We start from the raw sequence: 25,491 nt of genomic DNA on the forward strand, positions 1-25,491 counted from the left end.
TAAGCAAAATTTATTTATATAGCACGTTTCACACAGCAAAGCTGACCAAAGTGCTGCACAGAGTAAGGAAAATAACATAGAAACAGAATTAGACCAAATAAAAACAGACAATGGACAATAGAAAAAATGATTAAAAATTTGATCAAAAAGCCTGGCAGAAAAGATAAGTTTTAAGCCTATTTTTAAAAGTGGTAATAGAAGGTGCAAGGCGGATGTCCAGTGGCAGTTGATTCCATAGACAGGGGGCAGCAACAGCAAAAGCTCTATCCCCCTTTGTTTTTAACCGGGAACGAGGGACATACAAAAGAAACCTATCAGAAGATCTTAGACATCTGTTTGATGAATGTGGTTTAAGAAGATCTTCAAGATAGGAAGGAGCTTGATTATTAAGAGTTTTAAAAACAAACATCAGAATCTTAAACTGAATCCTAAAACGGACTGGGAGCCAGTGAAGCGATGCTAAAATTGGGGTGACATGATCAAACTTCTTTTCTTAGTCAACAGCCTTGCAGCTGCATTCTGAAACATCTGAAGACGAGCCAGAGATGACTGAGGAAGACCCAAGTATAATGAATTACAGTAATCTAAGCGAGAAGTAATAAAAGCATGAATAACCTTCTCCAAATCCTGGAAAGACAAAAATGTTTTGAGTTTCGAAATAATCCGTAGTTGATAAAAACTAGTCTTAACGACTGAATTTATCTGCTTGGTTAAGCATAATTCTGAGTCCAGAATGAAGCCAAGGTTCAGAACCTGGGAAGAAATTGAGGGAAAGTGATTATGGAGCTCATTAATGAGACCATCTCTCAATCTCAGGGGGCCAAAAACAATTATTTCAGTTTTGTCTTCATTAAGTCAGAGGAAAATATTTGTCAACCATTTATTAATGTCATCCAGACAGTCCAGCAATGGCTGAAAGAAGTCACCAGCTTTCAAAGGAATGTACAACTGGGTATCATCAGCATATAAATGAAAAGAGATATTGTGAGCCCTAACAATATATAAATTAAACGGCCGCATATATAAATTAAAAAGAAGTGGGCCCAGAATGGAGCCTTGAGGAACACCACTAATAATAGGACTAGAAGAAGAGCAGAAATTACCCAATGCTACCGAAAAAGACCTGTCCTCAAGATATGAGCTGAGCCATTGTAGGACGGTGCCCTTGATACCAAACAGATGCTCTAAGCACCAGAGAAGTATGTTACGGTCTACAGTATCAAAGGCAGCTGTAAGATCTAATAGCATCAACACAGTATTTTTTCCAGCATCCACTGTGAGTAAAATGTCATTGGACACTTTTAACAAAGCAGACTCTGTGGTATGAAAAGCAATGAAACCAGATTGTAAAGGTTCAAATAACATAGCTGAGTTTAAAAACAGGAGCAATTGAGATTGTACCACTTTCTCCAGCAGCTTTGACAGAAACGGTAGCTTAGAGACAGGCCGATAATTATTAAGGCTACCTTTATCCAAACCCTGTTTCTTAAGCAAAGGTTGAACAATAGCATGCTTAAAACAATTTGGGACCACCCCTGCATCCAAAGAAGAATTTATCAACACTTGGGTACTGGGGCCAATTTCAGAAAAGGTTGCTTTCATAAGCACAGCGGGAACAACATCAAGTGGCGTGGATGATATTTTCATCTGGTTAACCAGATCACACAGTTCCTTTAGAGAAACATGTTCAAATTGATCAAATGAAACCGGTAAAGCCAGTGAATTCAGGGACAGGTCTGATAAATGCAAAGTGAAGGAAGAACGAATGGTAATTACTTTATCAGCAAAAAACTTTAAAAACTTCTCACAAAGTTCAGCCGAAGGTTCCCCATGGAATTGGCAACTCGGATTAATAATTGAATTTATTATTTGAGGTAAGGGTAGTGCATCTGTCTTTGTTCTAGACGATGTCAGTTCTTGTCGCGAGCATCTGCACAAAGCTTGTGAATTAGCAAGAAGTCACCTAGCCATGGCACAGTCTACAATGAAAACTTACCTTGACAAAAGAGCAGTACAGCGCAGTTTTCAGACAGATGAGTCTGTTCTTGTGTTACTTCCTGTTCCTGGCTCAGCTCTTCAGGCTAAGTTTTCTGGGCCTTATGTCCTTCAATGGAAGCTTAGTGACACAAATGTCGTGGGTACCCCCGATCGCACATATAAGAAGAGAGTATGTCATATTATTAGGTTAAAGCACTATGTTGCATGTGAGGTAACTAAACCCTCTCTTCCTTCTGCATCACTGTTTAAACCCTTTGTTCCTGCCTACATTCCTGATGATGGGTTGATGCTAGCTGAACCTCAAACCCCTGGTGTGTGTTTGAAAAATTCAGCTATATTGGGTAACCATGAGGATCATGAGGATACGGTAAAATTACTGCATATGGAAGATTGCGTGGATAGAATTGGTGCTATAAAAGTTTGTCACTAAATTAGACCTATTAAAGGAGTATTGGAGGTTCCTGTCAACATCATGTGCATGTGAGATCTGCATTCGTAACCCCAGACAACTTCCTGCAATACAATTGTATGGCCCTTTGGATGCGAAATGATCCAGCAACATTACAAAAGCTCATGCAGAAAATTTTGTCAAGATTGCATAATTGTGAAGCTTACTTGGATGACATTGTGGTGTATTCAAGTGACTGGGAAGACCACATCCATATCTTGGGGAGTCTACCAGGATGAGTGATGCTCAGCTAGCCTTTAATTTAGCCAAGTGTGAGTTGCTAAAGCTATGGTAACATACCTTGGAAAAATGTGGGTCATGTTTGCGTAAAGCCTGTTACAGCTAAGGGACCTGCTATTATTGAATTTCCTACTCCTAGTCCCAAATGTAAGTTACGCCGGTTTTTGGGAATGGCAGGGTACTATTGTGGCTTTTTAAAAGCTTTGCAATGTTAGTGTCTCCCCTTACTGACCTGCTTAGTACTATGAAGAAATGAGTTTGGAGTTCTCTGCAAATGCTCCAGTCCTGTCAGCACCTAACTTTTCTTTTCTATTTAAATTACAAGTAGATGCAAGTGTTGTGGGAGCTGGTAGAGTTCTGCTGCAGGAGGACAGTACTGGAGTTGAACATCCAGTCTGTTACTTCTCTAAGAAGTTCTCTAAAAGCCAACAAAACTACAGTACCATTGAGAAGGAGGCACTAGTGATGGCGCTCAAACATTCTGGTTTATGTGGGAGCTGGTAACTGCTGATAACTGCTGATGAATACTAATTGCTGAGTATTACTGATGACTGCTGATAAATGTTGATAACTGCTGATAATTGCTGACAAATGTCGATAAATACTGATAACTGCTGACAAAGGTTGATAAACACTGATTATTGTCAATATATATATATATATATATATATATATATATATATATATATATAATATATATATATATATATATATATATATATATATATATATATATATATATATATATATATATATATATATATATATATATAATGGCTGATGATTGTTGACAAATGTTGTTAAAGGCAGATAATGCTCATCACATCATATAATTTGATAAATGTTGACAACTGCTAATAAACACGACAACAATGACAAATGCTGGAAATAGCTGACAATAGCTTATTCATGCTGATAAACAAGTCAATGGACATGTAATTTAAATAGATGATTATGCAAATGAAACATTTTCAGGTAGTGCTGGGTCTTATTAGAATAAAGAATATATAATACAGAAATGTCAACCTGAGAAGACCTCTAATCAGCTAATTAACTTAAAAAAAAAATTGCAAAGGTTTCCTGAGCCTTTAATCTCTGTCTGGTTCAGTACACACAAACACAATTGTGGGGAAGATGAAAGTAAATTTGCATTTCATTTGGAAATCGAGGTCCCAGAGTCTGGAGGAAGAGTGGAGAGTCACAGAATCGAAGTCCAGTGAGAAGTTTCCACAGTCAGTGATTATTTGGGGTGCCATGTTATCTGCTGGTGTTGGTCCACTGGGTTTTCTCAAGTAAAGAGTCAATGCAGCTATCTACCAGGAGACTTTAGAGCACTTCATCCTTCCAACTGCGGACAAGCTTTAAGGAGATGCTGATTTTCTTTTCCAGCAAGACTTAGCACCTGTCCACAGTGCCAAAACTATGAGTAACTGGTTTGCTGACCATGATATTACTGTGCTTGATTGCATTAAGTAACCCTAGCCAAACCCTACCACTCGCATTATAGTAACCCTAGCCAGACCCTAACACTAGCATAATAGTAACCCTGGCCAAACCCTAACACTCACATTATAGTAACCCTGGCCAAACCTTAACTATAGTACAATAGTAACCAAAGACCAACCCTAACACTATCATAATAGTAACCCTAGCCAAACCCAAACCTTTGAATTATAGTAGCCCTAGCCCAACCCTAACCCTAGCATAATAGTAAACCCAGCCCAAACCTAACACTCTCATTATATTAACCGTAGCCAAACCATAACTCTAGCACAACAGTAACCGTAGACCAACCCTAACACTACCATAACAGTACACCGAGCGTAACACTAACCCTAGCATAATAGTAACCCTTGCCCAACCATAACATTAGCATAATAGTAACCCAAGCCAAACCCTAACACTCGCATTATAGTAGCCCTAGCCAAACCCCAACGGTCTTATTATACTAACCCTAGCCAAACCCTAAAACTACAAAAACAGTAACCCTACCCAAACCCTAACCCTGTTATAATAGTTAACTTAACCCAACACTAACACTAGCATAATAGTAAACCTAGCCAAATCCTTACACTTACATTAAAGTAACCCTATCAAAACCATAGCACTCGCATTACAGTAACCCTAGACCAACCCTAACACTATCAAAATAGAAACACTAGCCAAACCCAAACCATCGCTTTTGAGTTACCCTAGCCAACACCTGACATTAGAACAATAGTAACAATAGCGCAACCCTAACACTAGTATTATAGTAACCCTAGCCAAACCGTATCTCTAGCACAGTAGTAACCCTAGCATAATTGTAAACCTAGATCAACCCTAACCCTAGCATAATAGTAACCCTAGCCAAACCCTATCCATTGCATTATAGTAGCCCTAGCCCAACCCTAACTCTAGCACATTAGTAACCCTAGCCAAACCATAACACTTGCATTATAGTAACCCTGGCCAAACCTTATCTCTAGCACAACAGTAGCCCTAGCATAATTGTAAACTTAGATCAACCTTAACCCTAGCATAATAGTAACCCTAGCCAAACCCTACGCATTGCATTATAGTAGCCCTAGCCCAACCCTAACTCTAACATAATAGTAAACCCATCCCAAAACTAACACACGCATTATGGTAACCCTAGCCAAACCCTAACTCTAGCACATTAGTAACCCTAGACCAACCCTAAAACTAGCATAATAGTAACACTAGCCCAACCCTAACTAGCACATTAGTAAAACTAGCCAAATCCTAACACTCGCATTATAGTAACCCTGGCCAAACCTTAACTATAGCACAATAGTAACCCTAGACCAACCCTAACAGTATCATAATAGTAACTCTAGCCAAACCCTAACCATTGCATTATAGTAGCCCTAGCCCAACCCTAACCCAAGCATAATAGTAACCCTTGCCCAAACATAACACTAGCATAATAGTAACCGTAGACAAAATCCTAACATTAGCATTATAGTAATCCTAGCCAAACCCAAACACTTGCATAATAGTAACCCTAGCCAAACCCTAACACTAGCATTATAGAAACCCTAGCCAAACCCAAACACTCGTATTATATTAAGCCTAGCCAAACCCTAACACTAGAACAACAGTAACCCTACCCCAACCCTAACCCTAGTACAATTGTAAACCTAACCAAACACTAACACTAGCATAATATTAACCCTAGCCAAACCCAAACCATCACATTTGATTAACCCTAGCCATAATAGTAACACTAGCCAGACACTAACCCTTGCATTATAGTAGCCCTAGCCAAACCCTAACACTAGCATTATAGTAACCCTAGCCAAACCCTAACTCTAGAACAATAGTCATCCTAGATCAAGCCTAACACTCGCATAATAGTAACTCTAGCACAACCCTAACACTCGCATAATAGTAACCCTAACCAAACCCTAACTCTAGAACAATAGTCATCCTAGATCAAGCCTGACACAAGCATTATAGCAGCCCTAGCCCAACCCTAACACTAGCATTAAAGTAACCCTAGTCCCACCATAACACTCACCAAATAGTAACCCTAGCCAAACCATAACACACACACAATAGTAACCCTAGCCAAATCCTAACCCTAGCAAAATAGTGACCCTAGCCAAACCCTAACTTTAGCACAATAGTAACCCTTGCCCAACCCTAAACCTAGCATAATAGTAAACCTAGACCGACCCTAACACTAGCATAATAGTAATCCTAGCCAAACCGGAAAACTTGCATTATAGTAACCCTAGCCAAACCCTAACTCTAGCACATTAGTAACCCTAGATCAACCCTAACACTAGCCTAACCTTAGTCCTAGCATAATAGTAACCAGAGGCGAACCTTAACATTCGCATTATAACCCTAACTCTAGCATAATAGCAACCCTAGCCAAACCCTAACTCTAGCACATTAGTAACCCTAGACCAACCCTAACACTAGCATAATAGTAACCCTAGTCAAACCCTAACCATTGCATTATAGTAGACATAGCCCAACCCTTACACTAGCATAATAGTAACTCTAGCCTCAACCTTATCATCTAGCCTAACCCTATCATAACAGTAAACAAAGCCCAACCCTAACACTCGCATTCTAGTAACGCTAGCCAAACCTTAACTCTAGCATAATAGTAACCATAGCCAAACCCTAACACTCGCATTCTAGTAACCCTAGCCAAACCCTAACCCTAGCACAATAGTAAACCTAACCCAACCCTAACACTATCATGAGAGTAACCCTAGCCAAACCCTAACTCTAGAACAAGAGTAACCCTAGCACAACCCTAACCTTAGCATAATAGCAAACCTAGCCCAACCCTAATACTTGCATTAAAGTAACCCTAGCCAAACCCTACCACTTTCATTATAGTACCCCTAGCCAAACCCTAACACTTGCATTATAGTAGCCCTAGCCCAACCCTAACACTAGCATTAAAGTAACCCTAGTCCCACCCTAACACTCACAAAATAGTAACCCTAGCCAAACCATAACACACACACAATACTAACCCTAGCCAAATCCTAACGATTGCATAATAGTAACCCTAGCGCAAGCAGAACACCAGCATAATAGTAACCCTAGCCCAATGCTAACCCTAGCAAAATAGTGACCCTAACCAAACCCTAACACTCACATTATAATAACCCTAGCCAAACCCTAACACTCGCATTATAGTAACCCTGGCCAAACCTAAACTATAGTTCAATAGTAACCCTAGACAAACCCTAACACTATCATAATAGTAACCCTAGCCAAACCCTAACCATTGCATTATAGTAGCCCTAGCCCAACCCTAACCCTAGCATAATAGTAAACCCAGCCCAAACCTAACACTCGCATTATAATAACCTTAGCCAAACCATGAATATAGCACATTGGACCTTAGACCAACCCTAACACTAGTATAACAGTACACCGAGCGTAACCCTAACCCTAGCATAATAGTAACCCTTGCCCAACCATAACATTAGCATAATAGTAACCCAAGCCAAACCCTAACACTCGCATTATAGTAACCCTAGCCAAACCCCAACACTCGTATTATATTAACCCTAAACAAACCCTGACACTAGAACAACAGGAACCCTACCCCAACCCTAACCATAGTATAATAGTAAACCTAACTCAGCACTAACACTAGTATAATAGTAACCCTAGCCAAACCTTATCTCTAGCACAATAGTAACCCTAGCATAATTGTAAACCTAGATCAACCCTAACAGAATCATAATAGTAACCCTAGCCAAACCCTAACCATTGCATTATAGTAGCCCTAGCCAAACTCAAACACTTGCATAATAGTAACCCTAGCCAAACCCAAACACTTGCATAATAGTAACCATAGCCAAACCCAAACACTTGCATAATAGTAAACCTAACCAAACACTAACACTAGCATAATATTAACCTTAGCCAAACCCAAACCATCGCATTTGAGTAACCCTAGCCAACACCTGACATTAGAATAATAGTAACAATAGCGCAACCCTAATACTAGCATTATAGTAACCCTAGCCAAACCTTAACTCTAGCACATTAGTAACCCTAGACCAACCATAACACGAGCATAATAGCAACCTTAGCCAAACCCTAACACTCGCATTATAGTAACCCTAGCCAAATCCTAACACTAGCACAATAGTAACCCTAGACCAACCCTACCATTAGCCTAATAGTAACTCTAGCCAAACCCTAACACTCGCATTATAGTAACCCTACCCAAATACTAACACTCGCATTATAGTAACCCTGCAAAACCCTAACTCTAGCACATTAGTAACCCTAGAGCAACCCTAACACTAGTATAATAGTAATCCTAGCCAAACCCTGACCAATGCATTATAGTAGCCCTCACACAACCGTAACACTAGCATAATAGTAACCCTAGCCTTAACCTAACCCTAGGATGATAGTAAACCTAGCCAAACTCTTATACTCGCATTATAGTAACCCTATCCAAACCCTAACACTAGCATTATAGTAGCCGTAGCCCAACCCTAACAATCACATAATACTAACCCTAGCCCTACCCTTACACTAGCACAATAGTTACCCTAGTACAACCCTAACCATATCATCATAGTAAACCTAGCCCAGCCATAACACTAGCATAGCAGTAACCCTAGCCAAACCATAACACTAGTATAATAGTAACCCTAGCCCAACCCTAACACTAGAATTATAGTAACCCTAGCCAAACCCTAACACTAGCATAATAGAAACTCTAGCCAAATCCTAACACTAGCATAATAGTAACCCTAACCGAACCCTAACCCTAGCATAATAGTAAACCTAGCCCAACACCTAACACTCTTATTGTAGTAACCCTAGCCAACCCCTAACACCCGCATTATAGTAGCCCTAGCCCAACCCTAACCTTAGCATAATAGTAAACCTAGCCCTACCTTTACACTAGCACAATAGTAACCCTAGCCCAACCCTTATACTAGCATTATAGTAAGCCTAACCAAACCCTAACACTAGCACAATAGTAACCCTAAACCAACCCTACCACTAGCCTAATAGTAACCCTAACCAAACCTTAACACTCCCATTATAGGAACCCTAGCCACACCCTACCACTCGCATCATAGTAACCCTAGCCAAACCCTAACACTAGCATAGTAATAAACCTAGCCCTACCTTTACACTAGCACAATAGTAACACTAGCCCAACCTTAACACTAGCATTATAATAACAATAGCCGAACCCTAACGCTAGTATAATAGTATCCCTAGACCAACCCTAACACTAGCATTATAATAAGCCTAGCCAAACCATAAATCTAGCACAATAGTAACCCTAGACAAGCCCTACCACTAGCATAATAGTAACCCTAGCCAAACCCTAACACTAGCACAATAGTAACCCTAGACCAACCTACCACTAGCCTAATAGTAACCCTAGAAAAACCTTAACACTCCAATTAGAGGAGCCCTAGCCACACCCTACCACTCGCATTATAGTAACCCTAGCCAAATACTAACACTCGCATTATATTAACTGTAGCCAAACCATAACTCTATCACAACAGTAACCGTAGACCAACCCTAACACTAGCATAATAGTAACCCTAACCAAACCACAACCAATGCATTACAGTAGCCAACCCTAACACTAGCATAATAGTAACCCTAGCCAAACCACAACCAATGCATTACAGTAGCCCTAGCCAAATACTAACACTTGCATAATTGTAACCATAACCTTACCCTTACACTAGCACAGTAGTAACCGTAGCCCAACCCTAAAACTAACATTATAGTAACCCTAACCCAACCCAAACTCTAGCACAATAGTAACCCTGCCAAACCCTAACACTAGCATTATAGTAGCCGTAGCCCAACCCTAACACTAGTACAATAGTAACCCTAGCCCAACATTAACACTAGCATTATAGTAACCCTAGCCAAACCCAAACTCTAGCACAATAGTAACCCTAGACCAACACTAACCCTAGCATAATAGTAAACCTAGCCCAACCCTAACACTCGCATTGTAGTAAACCTAGCCCATCCCTAACTGTAGCACAATAGTTACCCTAGACCAGCCCTAACACTAGCATTATAGTAGCACTAGCCAAACCCTACCACTGGCATTATAGTAACCCTATCCGAACCCATACTCTAGCACAAGAGTAACCCTAGCCCGACGCTAATCCTAGCATAACAGTAAACCTAGCCCAACCCTAACACAAGCATAATAATAAACCTAGCCAAAGCCTAACCATTGCATTATACTACCTCTAGCCCAACCCTAACCCAAGCATAGTTGTAAACCTAGTCCAACCCTGACACTAGCTTAATAGTAACCCTAGCCAAACCCTAACAGTCGCATTACAGTATCCCTAGTCAAACCCAACCACTCTCGTTATTGTAATCCTAGCCAACGCTAACACTCGCATTATAGTATCCCTAGCCAAACCCTAACACTCGCATTATATTAACCCCAGCCAAACCCTAAATCTAGCACATTAGTAACCCTAGCCCAACCCTAACACTCGCATTATAGTAACCTCAGCCCAACCCTTACACGCACATTATTGTAACCCTATCCAAACCCTAACACTAGCATTATATTAGCCATAGCCCAACCCTAAAACTAGCAAAATTGTAACCCTAGCCCAACCCGAAGACTCGCATAATACTAACCCTAGCCAAATCCTAACACTACCATAAAAGTAACCCTACCGCAACCCTAACACTAGCATGATAGTAAACCTAGCCCAACCCTACCATTCGTATTATAGTAACCCTAGACCAACCCTAACTCTAGCACAATAGTAACCCTGCCAAACCCTAACACTAGCATTATAGTAGCCGTAGCCCAACCCTAACACTAGTACAATAGTAACCCTAGCCCAACATTAACACTAGCATTATAGTAACCCTAGCCAAACCCAAACTCTAGCACAATAGTAACCCTAGACCAACACTAACCCTAGCATAATAGTAAACCTAGCCCAACCCTAACACTCGCATTGTAGTAAACCTAGCCCATCCCTAACTGTAGCACAATAGTTACCCTAGATCAGCCCTAACACTAGCATTATAGTAGCACTAGCCAAACCCTACCACTGGCATTATAGTAACCCTATCCGAACCCATACTCTAGCACAAGAGTAACCCTAGCCCGACGCTAATCCTAGCATAACAGTAAACCTAGCCCAACCCTAACACAAGCATAATAATAAACCTAGCCAAAGCCTAACCATTGCATTATACTACCTCTAGCCCAACCCTAACCCAAGCATAGTTGTAAACCTAGTCCAACCCTGACACTAGCTTAATAGTAACCCTAGCCAAACCCTAACAGTCGCATTACAGTATCCCTAGTCAAACCCAACCACTCTCGTTATTGTAATCCTAGCCAACGCTAACACTCGCATTATAGTATCCCTAGCCAAACCCTAACACTCGCATTATATTAACCCCAGCCAAACCCTAAATCTAGCACATTAGTAACCCTAGCCCAACCCTAACACTCGCATTATAGTAACCTCAGCCCAACCCTTACACGCACATTATTGTAACCCTATCCAAACCCTAACACTAGCATTATATTAGCCATAGCCCAACCCTAAAACTAGCAAAATTGTAACCCTAGCCCAACCCGAAGACTCGCATAATACTAACCCTAGCCAAATCCTAACACTACCATAAAAGTAACCCTACCGCAACCCTAACACTAGCATGATAGTAAACCTAGCCCAACCCTACCATTCGTATTATAGTAACCCTAGACCAACCCTAACTCTAGCACAACAGCAACCCTAGTCTAACTCTAATCCTAGTATAACAGTAAACCTAGTCCAACCCTAACACTAGCATAATAGTAAACCTAGCCCAACCATAACCATAGCATTATAGTAACCCTAGCCAAACCCTAACTCTAGCACAATAGTAACCTTTGACCAACCCTAACACTAGCATAATAGTAACCCTAGCCAAACCCTAACACTAGCATAATAGTAACCCTAGCATTATATTAGCCGTAGCCCAAACCTAACGCTAGTATAATTGTAACCCTAGCCCAACCCTAAGACTCGCATATTAGTAACCCTAACCATACCCTACCACTCGCAAATACTAACCCTAGCCAAATCCTAACACGAGCATAATAGTAACCCTAGCCAAACCCTAACACTCACATTAAAGTAATCCTGCCAAACCCTAACCATGGCATTATACTACCCCTAGCCAAACCCTAACCCGAGGATAGTAGTAAACCTCATCCAACCCTAACACTAGCATAATAGTCACCCTAACCAAACCCTAACACTCGCATTATATTATCCCTAGCCAAACCCGACCATTCGCATTTTTGCACTCCTAGCCAAACACTAAGACTTGCATTATAGTAGCCCTAGCCCAAACCTAACACTAGCATAATAGCAACCCTAGCTCAACCCTAACACTCGCGTTATTGTAAACCTAGCCAAACCCTAACACTAGCATCATAGTAGCCCTAGCCCAACCCTTATACTAGCATTATAGTAAGTCTAACCAAACCCTAACACTAGCACAATAGTAACCCTAAACCAACCCTACCACTCGCATCATAGTAACCCTAGCCAAACCCTAACACTAGCATAGTAGTAAACCTAGCCCTACCTTTACACTAGCACAATAGTAACGCTAGCCCAACCTTAACATTAGCATTATAATAACAATAGCCGAACCCTAACGCTAGTATAATAGTATCCCCAGACCAACCCTAACACTAGCATTATAATAAGCCTAGCCAAACCATAAATCTAGCACAATAGTAACCCTAGACAAGCCCTACTACTAGCATAATAGTAACCCTAGCCAAACCCTAACACTAGCACAATAGTAACCCTAGACCAACCTACCACTAGCCTAATAGTAACCCTAGAAAAACCTTAACACTCCAATTAGAGGAGCCCTAGCCACACCCTACCACTTGCATTATAGTAACCCTAGCCAAATACTAACACTCGCATTATATTAACTGTAGCCAAACCATAACTCTATCACAACAGTAACCGTAGACCAACCCTAACACTAGCATAATAGTAACCCTAACCAAACCACAACCAATGCAGCCACAACCAGTAGCCAACCCTAACACTAGCATAATAGTAACCCTAGCCAAACCACAACCAATGCATTACAGTAGCCCTAGCCAAATACTAACATTTGCATAATTGTAACCATAACCTTACCCTTACACTAGCACAATAGTAACCGTAGCCCAACCCAAACTCTAGCACAATAGTAACCCTGCCAAACCCTAACACTAGCATTATAGTAGCCGTAGCCCAACCCTAACACTAGTACAATAGTAACCCTAGCCCAACACTAACACTAGCATTATAGTAACCCTAGCCAAACCCAAACTCTAGCACAATAGTAACCCTAGACCAACACTAACCCTAGCATAATAGTAAACCTAGCCCAACCCTAACACTCGCATTGTAGTAAACCTAGCCCATCCCTAACTGTAGCACAATAGTTACCCTAGACCAGCCCTAACACTAGCATTACAGTAGCACTAGCCAAACCCTACCACTGGCATTATAGTAACCCTATCCGAACCCATACTCTAGCACAATAGTAACCCTAGCCCGACGCTAACCCTAGCATAACAGTAAACCTAGCCCAACCCTAACACAAGCATAATAATAACCCTAGCCAAAGCCTAACCATTGCATTATACTACCTCTAGCCCAACCCTAACCCAAGCATAGTTGTAAACCTAGTCCAACCCTGACACTAGCTTAATAGTAACCCTAGCCAAACCCTAACAGTCGCATTACAGTATCCCTAGTCAAACCCAACCACTCGCATTATTGTAATCCTAGCCAACGCTAACACTCGCATTATAGTATCCCTAGCCAAACCCTAACATTCGCATTATATTAACCCCAGCCAAACCCTAAATCTAGCACATTAGTAACCCTATCCAAACCCTAACACTAGCATTATATTAGCCATAGCCCAACCCTAAAACTAGCAAAATTGTAACCCTAGCCCAACCCGAAGACTCGCATAATACTAACCCTAGCCAAATCCTAACACTACCATAAAAGTAACCCTACCGCAACCCTAACACTAGCATAATAGTAAACCTAGCCCAACCCTACCATTCGTATTATAGTAACCCTAGACCAACCCTAACTCTAGCACACAGCAACCCTAGTCTAACCCTAATCCTAGTATAACAGTAAACCTAGTCCAACCCTAACACTAGCATAATAGTAAACCTAGCCCAACCATATCCATAGCATTATAGTAACCCTAGCCAAACCCTAACTCTAGCACAATAGTAACCTTAGACCAACCCTAAAACTAGCATAATAGTAACCCTAGCCAAACCATAACCATAGCATTATAGTAACCCTAGCCAAACCCTAACTCTAGCACAATAGTAACCTTAGACCAACCCTAACACTAGCATAATAGTAACCCTAGCCAAACCCTAACAGTGGCATAATAGTAACCCTAGCATTATATTAGCCGTAGCCCAAACCTAACGCTAGTATAATTGTAACCCTAGCCCAACCCTAACACTCGCAAATACTAACCCTAGCCAAATCCTAACACGAGCATAATAGTAACCCTAGCACAACCGAAACTCTAGCACAATAGTAACCCTAGCCCAACCCTAACCCTAGCATAATAGTAACCCTAGCCAAACCCTAACACTCACATTAAAGTAATCCTGCCAAACCCTAACCATGGCATTATACTACCCCTAGCCAAACCCTAACCCTAGGATAGTAGTAAACCTCATCCAACCCTAACACTAGCATAATAGTCACCCTAACTAAACCCTAACACTCGCATTATATTATCCCTAGCCAAACCCGACCATTCGCATTTTTGCAATCCTAGCCAAACACTAACACTTGCATTATAGTAGCCCTTGCCCAAACCTAACACTAGCACAATAGCAACCCTAGCTCAACCCTAACACTCGCGTTATTGTAACCCTAGCCAAACCCTAACACTAGCATCATAGTAGCCCTAGCCCAACCCAAACACTAGCATAATAGTAACCCTAGCCAAACCTTAACCCTTGCTTTATACTACCCGTAGCCCAACACTAATGCCCTAGCATAGTAGTATACATAGTCTAACCCTAACACTAGCATAATAGTAACTCTAGCCAAACCCTAACACTTGCATTATAGTATCCCTAGCCAAACCCGACCACTCGCATTATTGTAATCCTAGCCAAACGCCCACACTCGCATTATAGTATCTCTAGCCAAACCCTAACTCTAGCACAATAGTAACCCTAGCCCAACCCTAACCCTAGCATAATAGTAACCCTATCCCAACCCTTACACTAGGACAATAGTAACCCTAGCCCAACCCTAACACTAGCATTATTGTAACCCTAGCCAAACCCTAACACTAGCATCATAGTCCTCCAAGCCCAACCCTAACACTAGCATTCTTGTAACCCTAGCCAAACCCTAACTCTAGCACGATAGTGACCCTAGACCAACCCTTAATCTAACATAATTAGTAATATAGGATATAAAGTGTAATCAATGTGTGTAACTACAAAGTTGACTAATGTTTCAATGTGTGTAACTGCTAAATTTACTAATGTTTGGATATGTTAATCAGGTATAATCTGGTATGTATACCCAACAGTTGAGAATTACTTGTGGGAAGCATTATCTAAATTCATAGTACTCTTGTTGATCAAGTTATAAGTGTGTATTGAGTTAGAAGAATTCTGTGTCTTACTCAACAGTACGCCTAATTCTTTTCTGTGTCAATCCATACCTCTGCACAGCAAGCATAATCTAAAACTATAAAACACTTTTTAACAGGTGGTATTCAAAATGTGTACCTTAAGTGCTTTGTGTTTGTCTAAAGCAGCTTCACTCTATGGCTGTCACATCTCAAAGATGGGTGTGGAAGCAATCGCAGATTTTCAACGTTTTATTATATAAACCAACCAAAACACAAAGGATACTTAGACTGATGCAAAACACTGTGGTAGACTACACAATAAACTAACAAGACCAAAACACAGTAACATGGAACACGGTAGTCTAAGACAATTACATGAAACAGAGAAGCAGTGCAAACAGTGGCTATATATATATATGAGTGCTCGTTAAACAAAAACTTGATACAGGTGCAGGTGGTCATGTGACAGTAATATGGTGCAGTGGCTGCTGGGAAATGAAGTCCAGAGTTACTTCCTTGAAATATGACAGAACCCCCCTCCCCCAAGGGCACTTCACTCGGAGCGCCCAAAAATGCACTCCCTCCATCTGGTAGTCCTGGCCCCCTGGGCAAAATGTCCCCAGCAAAACTAGGAGACTGAGCGGCATCCTCAGTGGAGCAAGAATGCAACGCACCTTCCTCAGTGTCACAGGTAAGCAGAGCAACGTCCTCAGCAGGGCTGGAGCTCAGAGCGACGTCTTCAGTGGGGCTGGAGCTCAGAGCAACGTCTGCAGGGTAGGACAGCAGGACAACTTCCTCCGCAGGACAGGAGAGGGGAGCGAGGTTATCCACGAGGCCCGAGGGAGGAACGATGCTCTCCGTGGAGCACGAGGGGGAAACAGTGTCCTCTGTGGAGCAGGAAGGGGGAGTGACATACGGCGCGCAGCAAAGAAGAGGAACGGCGTCTTCAGTGGAACATGGAGGCAGAGCCACCTCCTCAGCAAAGCAGGATGGCAGAGTGATGACCTCAGCCGAGCAGGAAGGAAGAGCGAAGTCCTCAGCTGAGCAGGTAGGCAGAACGGCGTCCTCAGCCGAGCAGGAAGGCAGAGCGACGTCCTCAGCTGAACAGAAAGACAGAGCAACGTCCTCAGCCAAACAGAAAGGCTGAGCGGTGTCCTCAGCCGAGCAGGAAGGCAGAGCGACGTCCTCAGCCGAGCAGGAAGGCAGAGTGATGTCCTCAGCTGAGCAGGCAAGCACAGAGGCGTTGTACACGGAATTGGCGAACAGAGGGGAAGCAACGTCTTCAGCCAGCCTGGGTGACTGAGAGGCATCCTCAGCTGACCCAAAAAGCAGAGTGGCATCCTCAGATGAGCAGGGAGGCTGACTTTCATTCTCCGCTGACTCCGTTTGCTGACCTGGATCCATTATAGGGGAGGGAGGGTGGGAGATGGCACTAGCCCCGACTACAGACTCCCACTTGTACCTGGACTCCTCCTCCTGTTGGCATGGCGTGGCGTAGTCCTCTGCGAACACAGGTGTTAGAGTGAAGCCCAGATACTTCATGGAGATCTGCTGCGTATGCGGCGCAGCTTGGCACTCCACCTCCTGTTGTCGTGGCGCGGCACAGTTCTCCATGAACATAGGTGGAAGATCAAAGCCCAGGTACTTAATGATGATCCGCTGCTTCTGTTGTAGGTCTCACATTCTGTCACGTCTCAAAGATGTGTGCGGAAGCAATCTCAGATTTTCAACGTTTTATTATATAAACCAACCAAAACACAAAGGATATTTAGACTGATGCAAAACACTGTGGTACAGACTACACAATAAACTACAAGACCAAAACACGGTAACATGGAACACGGTAGTCTAAGACAATTATGTGAGAAAAAGAATCAGTGCAAACAGTGGCACTATATATACACGAGTGCTCATTAAACAAAAACGTGATGCAGGTTACATGTTTGGTTTCATGTTTCGCGCCTCAGGTCTAGTTACTGTGTTGGGTTGATGGCGTCGGGCGCATGGTGGCTTAGTGGTTAGCATGTGTGCCTCGCACCTCCAGGGTCTGGGGTTTGATTCCCGCCGGGGCAGTGTTAGAAATGGGTTAGATGGGTAATGGTGTCATGCGGTGTGTTTTCCATGCACAGCCCTTGTTGTGCATGGAAAACACACCGCATGACACCATTACCCATCTTACCCATTTCTAACCCTGCCCCGGTGCTACGCAGTATTGTTTCAAAGTCAAGTTCTAGTTTCTTGTTTCATGCCTCAATTCTAGTTTATGTTTTGACCTCATTTCCTGTATCGTGTATATTGACTTTAGTGGATAATGAAGACTTTGATCCTGCACTTACTTCCTGTCCCAGTCTCGTTGGGTAACAATGGCAGTAAATTAAGAACCTTGTGTTTGTCTAAAGCAGTTTCACTTTGTGGAAATAAAAAAGCAATTAAACACATTCCAGAACTGGGTTTCCAAACAAAGCCCCCTAAGCTTGCAAATCAGTGTCAAAAGAAGCAGCATTTGACTAACTCTAGAAGTGATTGTGAAACTACAGTAGTAATCTGGCTCAGGGAATGGTGATTAAGCCTATCTACTTTATCCACCAGATGTTTTTTTTATTTATTTATTTGTTGGTTTATTTGTTTTTGCCCATGCAGTATAAAAGAGCAAAGTGGCATATGGTTCTAAAAAAAAAAAAAAGAAAGAAAGAAAGAAAAAATCAATTACCATTTAATAATAACAACAAAAAATCAAATGGAACAGATGTACATTGTAAAGTTTTCAGCTCTACTTTGTGAAAAAGTAGGGGCATAACAGGTTTTAATACAGTTTATAGCCCATATCTATCTCTAATCAAAGCCTACATCTAACCAAACATTCAAAATAGTAACTTCTTAAGTCTTCAGAATGTTTATCATGTCAGTGAAAAATAAAGCATTTCATTAGGACATCACCAGGTTAAAAAACAGCACATACAACACTTAATCCTAGCCAGAAAACTGCCATTGGATTTCTGTTTCTAACTGCTACGAATCATTTACATAGGCCCAGCAGATTCTAATAGAAGCAAAATGACATCACAAGAACTGTGCAACAACCTATCACCCAGTTTGTCCATTAACTCATACAGCTCTAGACGCGCATGAGCGGTTGTAAACGCACCAAGAAGGAGGTTAATGTCAAGTCTGACCCCCTTTCCCAATAACACCACTAAATTAGTGCTACGCAGTCTGACATGAATGAAAAGTGTTTAACGTCATAACCATATGTTGTGTAAACTGTTCTGGGCCGGAAATTAGTTCTGTACACGGCAAGTTTTCACGCATCAAGAAACGACCCAGAAATGAGTTCAGCAGAAGTTTGTTAATAGAACGCCGTGCTGGGTTATGACTTAACTTATCAACATGCATCTTAATCCCCTCTTTCTCAAAGTAATCAGAGACGTAGGATTCCTTGTCAGCATCTGTCACAACATGAGCGGGGAACCCACTGGCCTCTTGTTTGTATTGTAAAAATGTTTTAACATAGTCACAAAACAAAGTTTCTGACCGTTGTGGAAAAGGTAACTTTCATTACAAAGTAACCCTTTTCCACACCTTTCAATAGTTCGATGCTGACCCAACAGCCTGATATTGCTTTCCTCATCAGTGTGTCCACACAGGTCTGTCTGATTCTGCTTTTCTGTGCATGTACGACAGAGTGGAAACATAAGCTTACCACCAGTCCTATAGGGAAGGATGGGGTGAAGCAGTTTTTGTGGTAGCAGCACTGTAGCTTTGACAAATCCATAATAATTTTCAAGAGGTTCAAAATCCTTGAAAATTATTTGGGGAAGTCCTATGGGGTAACATTTTTTGGCCTGGCAAAAGGGATACAAGCTTGTAAAGTCAACATATCATATTTTTTCACTAATGTCGGCTTTGTGATACAATTTCTATTAGTTAGTATGACCACAAAATAGAGCGTTGCACAGTTTCAGTCTTTCAGGATGTGTGTAAGTGGTCATAAAGGCCATTACATCGACATCGGTCTGTTTAGCGTTATACCAATCACACTCCCACATTGCCTCAACATCCAGACCATACGCTTTTTATAATATTTCGACTTTGTCATCAAATTGTCTTCCGAGCAAGCCGTAGGGCACTTTTGATAACGGATGTAAATGGTTGGGATTACATGCCTGCCAATCATGCCCGTGAAACATACAACCATTGAATTCGTATCGTTGGGGATGAAGCGAGTTCTCTATCTCACCAGGAGGAAATGAACGAGGATGCAGATGAAGATAAGGCATAATCAGCTGATACATCTGGTACTCAAGAGGAAAGCTTTTCAGCCACAGCACCAGATGTCGACCCACCCAGGACACAAGGTGACATGTTTTTGATGTAAATGCTATTTCCATTAAATAGGCACTATGTATGTATGTATGTATGTATGTATACGTATATGTATAAGACAATTCTTTGTAGGTATGTATTGGTTTGACTCATCAGGTTCAGTAGTTGTTACATAGGCTAGCTACTGTATGCTGCACATATTTGTCCCAACATTTAAAATATGATTAATGTAGAACATGGAGACACTTAAAAATATCATTTTTTTCATTTTCTAAGACTTCTAGCAATTTTATTGCTATCAAAGCCTGTCACTTCAACTGACATTTCTATTTTTTTTTTTAATGGTAACATATATAACATAGGTTACTCTCGAAGAAAGAAATCTGCGAGATGCACTGTGATCTCTCAGCATCAGCAGTTCATGATACAGATGATGAGGCAATAAAATTAATGGGTTCAAGACCAAATCCAGCAATCCGAGCAAAGGGAGGAGAGACTCCTTAGTGCTTTAATTGAGAGCAATGTCCGTTCCACCGAGCACATTATATCAATACTTGTTGAGGGATTCCAAAGCACCCACATCCAATGTTTGCACCTCCTTCACTGCACCCCCCACACTTTCAAGGGTATCACACACAGCCATCTAACTATACCCTGCATGGTTCTACTGTGTCAAACACATCCACTGCTGAACATGGGTCAGAAGAAGCAAATGAATATGCTCGATCATATACTCACCTGTGAGCAGCCTGCCATTAGGTAGCAGAAAACCTGCTTATGTAAAATACTTTGTGAATGCCTGTATTGACTTGAGTTTAGATGTGTTTGCCTACCTCATATTTGCCTGTGTTACAGGAAAGAATGTGCCTTGTCTTTTGTTATATAAATTTGTTAGTAAGTGAAACCTTTCATTTTTTGAAAAAAAATAACTAAATAAAAAAATTTAAAAAATTCATCCATCCAGTTTCTGTCCATCCTACAGGGTCATGAGATACCTGGAGCCAACCTAAGGGAGCATGGGGCACAAGGCAGGGTACACCCTGGATGGGGTTGAAATGTTTTTTTTTAATTAAACCTCTATTTTTTGTAAAGTAATATTTACCATAAGTGAGCAGAACTTGAAGAGGTCCCTTTCTTATTATCCTTTTTGTTGTGTCCTTTTTTGCACTTCAAACCTGTGTGCAGTGTTCCTGGAATTAAGGCATACAAAACCCAACAGAAACTTAAAGAAATTGCCTAGTTCACATTAAAATAAAAAGTGCAGCACTTCTTCATAAAATAACTTCTTGAATGCAGTTAACATCACAGACTGGAGATAATAACGTTGAACAAATACTAAGAAGTGTGACTTTCCAAGCTCCTCAAAGCAAGCAAATATGCTGAATGTTAACCACTTGTGCCTAATGTATACTCCTCCAAAGGGGAAATGTTGCTGCCATGTATGGTGATAATGCATCTCTCATGACATAAGCATCTGTGCTGGTTCTGTGGTGCACTGTGGGGCTGGGGTAAGGCTCTCTCCATAACTGTTGCCTCCTCCATCCAGCATTGGGGGACCTTCTCCTTTTCTCGTTCACAAAAATTGTGCAGTGCACAACATGTAATCATGCAAGGTGAGAAAGTGAAGTGAAAATATCACTGCATTTCAGGAGCACCCTCCACCTAGACTTCAGTCTCTCAAAAGCAATCTCCACTGTTGTTCTTGTTGAGCTGAGGTGAACATTGAACGACTCTTGTTCAGGTGTTAGGCCTAGAGACTGTGGGTAACACTTCATCAGTCAGTCCATGAGTGGATAAGCTGGATCTCCGAGGAGAAAGAAATGCACAGGTTTCCCCTGAATCACCCTCACTCCCTAAAGGTCATACAACAACATAAAGTTATTGATGTCTCTGTGATCATTTAATGTTACCAGCCAAGACCATGGCAAAATATTTTTACCCTGGGGAGTAGATGGGCCTTTTTGCATAGCTGTGATTGCCACAGTACATTGACATCATGTGCACTCCCAGGAACTTGGCAATTGACACTCCAAAAGCTAGATAAAAAAGAAAAAAATGAATCAGCATTACAGAAGTATAGCTGAGTTTATTGGTCATATTAGCAGATAAACAATGTACACTCCAACTTAGGCTCTAGTGTTTTATATACGATACATAGGTTTGAGAGAAAGGTAGATATCTAAGTGAAAAGCACTTATATTTTAAAGTAAATAAAAAATGTGTACTGTGCTTGTTGGAGACAAGTCATAAAACACTTCACAGGGCAGAGAGATACTTAAAATGGAACCTACGATAGGGCAGATACCAGTAAAAACAATTTATCAAACAACAAATACATAATACATGCTATATACAATAAAGGCAAGATTCATGTGGGCTAATACAGGTAAATAAACATATTCTTGGCTACTTACCAATATTGGTCATCCACGACTGCCTGAAGCACGTATGAGGGCCATCCTTTACGATAACAAAGTCCCTATATCCATCTTTTGGCGGAAGTATGGGAATGTGCGTCCCGCCAACGCATCCGATTATCTGTGGTATGTGATGTTCCATTTCGAATCGGTAAGCAATTGCATTTGCCTCCTCCAGACTAGGAACCTGGATTAGATTTTTTGCATAGGATAGCATTCCTTTGCAAACCATGTACACAAACTTCTTGACCGTGCACTTGTGCACGCCAAATTGATTAGCTCTTACTCGGTATTCCCCGCAGCTACCGAGCTGGTACAGGACCACTACCACTGTTGCCGAATGAAAGTACAGAGGAGGCCTGTTGCTGGAGAATTTGTATCCGCCGTCATCTATTTGCACGTACAGCATGACAAATGATTAACTGCACTTGAAGCTTTCATAAAATAAAAAATTAAACACCCAAAACTGTATACGGTACCATAACGAAGATGAGCTGTATGTTAATACATGAAATTCTGGAGGAAACGTCGGACAGCGTGGTGTGGTGACGTAATGACACATGCTGTTAATTGAACTATGTTTTATAACATGTAAAATGGGAACATGACAGGAGTATTCTAAAAGTAACTCATGTAAACACCTTAATCACAGAGTACTCAGAGTAAGGTCAATAATTAGATTACTGCTGTCCATGTAAACGTAGTCATTGTCTCATAGCCAGGTATGGTCCTATGTAGTCTTCATTTTCTATTCTACTGAATAGGTATGGAAAATGACCTCTCAGAACAGGTTAGATTTAACGCAGTGGACGTCACAGCCAGACGCATAGGGATGAATGAGTAGTTATCAATGAAACGGTGCTTGAATGTCTTGTCCGGGAAAGCATTAAGCATTAAAATGATCGGACAGCCTTGCATAATAATTTGAAGTGTTAGCCCTGCTTTTGTGAAATATTCCAAAAATATAAAGTTGTAAAACCCTGAAGCAATGTGTGCAACACATGTGAAATTCTGATAATGAGGCTGTCTAAACTTTGATCTAAACTTTGTCTAAAAGTTGATCTATATAGTCTGTACCAGCAGCTGTGAACTCTTCCCCTTTAAACGTAATCACGTATATGAAGTTTGCAACGTGTTTACCATCTACGTGTCGTGTCTCAAAATTATAGTATATGTATTTGTCGCTAGGTGGCTCGAGTTTTATTGGCTGTATAAAACACTGGTGTACACAGTCATTAACCGATTCCATGCCACAATGGATACAAAGTTCTGCTGCACACACGTGTTGTTTTGGGGTGGCTCCATTGACATGATATCGCCTATTACATTTCTGACAGTGACAGTTTTGTGACATCACAGCAGATCTGCAGTATCGCAAACAATCGTGACATTGCCTCGTTTTGACAGCGTATTTATGATAATCAGGTGCATTACAAACATTGCAAATGTATTTACACCTATGGTCTCTACGGCTAGTAAATCCATGGTGGCAGTAGTCACACACGTATGGAGTACCTATGAACGCTTTTAGGTTCTTAATCATGAAATAATGTTCGTTGTGCAGATACAAGAACATGGTCTTGTTATGGGGCACGTCACTGGACGTATACCGTTCCAACATACCAGTACATGTTCTATGTAACACCACTATTTTAATGTGTAACAACTGTTCAAACTCTGTAATGTCATTAAACCCTATCTTTTGCTGTACTGAATACCCCGCAGTGTCCTGCAGAGACTCGGCTATCAGTTCTAGATCAGTACACGACATTTGTGATGTAGAAAATGGGCCAGACAGATTGCAAAACACAGATTGTTAGATATATTGCTGGGACAAAACAGATTCATTCTGTTTATGGCAACCACTTCGTTATGGGCTAGATCACGTATCTTTCGATAAGCACCACCGTGTTTACCATGAGCTATAGACACATTTAGATCCAAACTGTCATCAGCTCGCACATTAGAATTGCTTTGCATAATGTTCTCAATCTGGTTTGTGAACACGCACACAAGACAGCGTTAACATCAGAGGGTAGACTAGGGCCTCTCAATGTTATGTTGATTAAACCCCCATCACTGGCCAGCAGTCTGGAAAATGACAGTATTTCATCCATGACACCATGCAGAAATATTGTGTACGCAGCCAGGTCTGGGGCGTTTATCACACACATTTATATGACGCCGTATCTCCAAACTATTAAATCTGAGTCTCGCTACCACTGTACAACCACCAATATCGCCACCCTCTCTTACAATAGAATCAATAGCGGATGCGGATAACCCAAAATTTGGCTCCAAAGGATTAAACGTATGATACGATTCGCTGTCTGAACCCCTCCCCACCTGTTGTGAATTTGAAGCATGTTCTAATGATGAAGTTGATGAAGAGGAATTGATTCTGCTTGATCGTCTGCCACTGATCTCGCAATGTTTAATAATTCCAACAACGTATCAGTGGTAGACTCAGATCTATTCAGATCCTCCATTGTCTGAATTAAATACTGTAATGTTTCCATGTTACCACACTGTTCAAAGGAACACAAACCGTCGTCATCGCATTTTCTAGATTTAATTACTGTTCTTTGATTACAAACTGTTTCCCCACAGTTTGTTTTTATCTCATAAGGGTTATGTTTTTGGAAAACATGTATTACGGATTCTTTTAAACAGCTCTTTTACTCATTTTTACTTCCTAAAGGTTTATGTTTGGAAGACATGTAATACGTATGATTCTTTTAAACAGATTCTTTTAAAAAAAAAAAATGTTTTACCTCCTAAATTTTTATTCCAAGTCAAACCAGTCTCCCAAAAAACGTAATCAACATTTGTTTTCATTTGTTTCACAAACAAATATTCTGCTCATATATGTACACATTCAAACATCATGCTTTT

The 25,491-nt window shown here is 41.1% G+C and overlaps 1 protein-coding gene across 1 annotated transcript in view; it reads right to left on the reverse strand.

Annotated features, from left to right (window-relative positions):
* Positions 1 to 20,497: 20,497 nt before the first annotated feature.
* Positions 20,498 to 25,491, reverse strand: part of LOC124627537 (uncharacterized) — a 5,893-nt gene continuing 899 nt past the window's right edge. Inside the window, exons 1-3 of the mRNA XM_047153837.2 lie at positions 22,594 to 25,491; positions 22,119 to 22,215; positions 20,498 to 22,032 (exon numbers count right to left, since the gene is read on the reverse strand). The exon at positions 22,594 to 25,491 is cut by the window's right edge and continues 899 nt beyond it. Of these exons, the coding sequence (XP_047009793.2) occupies positions 22,026 to 22,032; positions 22,119 to 22,215; positions 22,594 to 23,005 (516 nt within the window). The 5' untranslated portion in view covers positions 23,006 to 25,491 and the 3' untranslated portion in view covers positions 20,498 to 22,025. The remainder of the gene's footprint in view (positions 22,033 to 22,118; positions 22,216 to 22,593) is intronic.

The sequence above is a fragment of the Ictalurus punctatus genome, chromosome 16, assembly GCF_001660625.3.
Source record: "Ictalurus punctatus breed USDA103 chromosome 16, Coco_2.0, whole genome shotgun sequence".
NCBI lineage: Eukaryota > Metazoa > Chordata > Actinopteri > Siluriformes > Ictaluridae > Ictalurus > Ictalurus punctatus.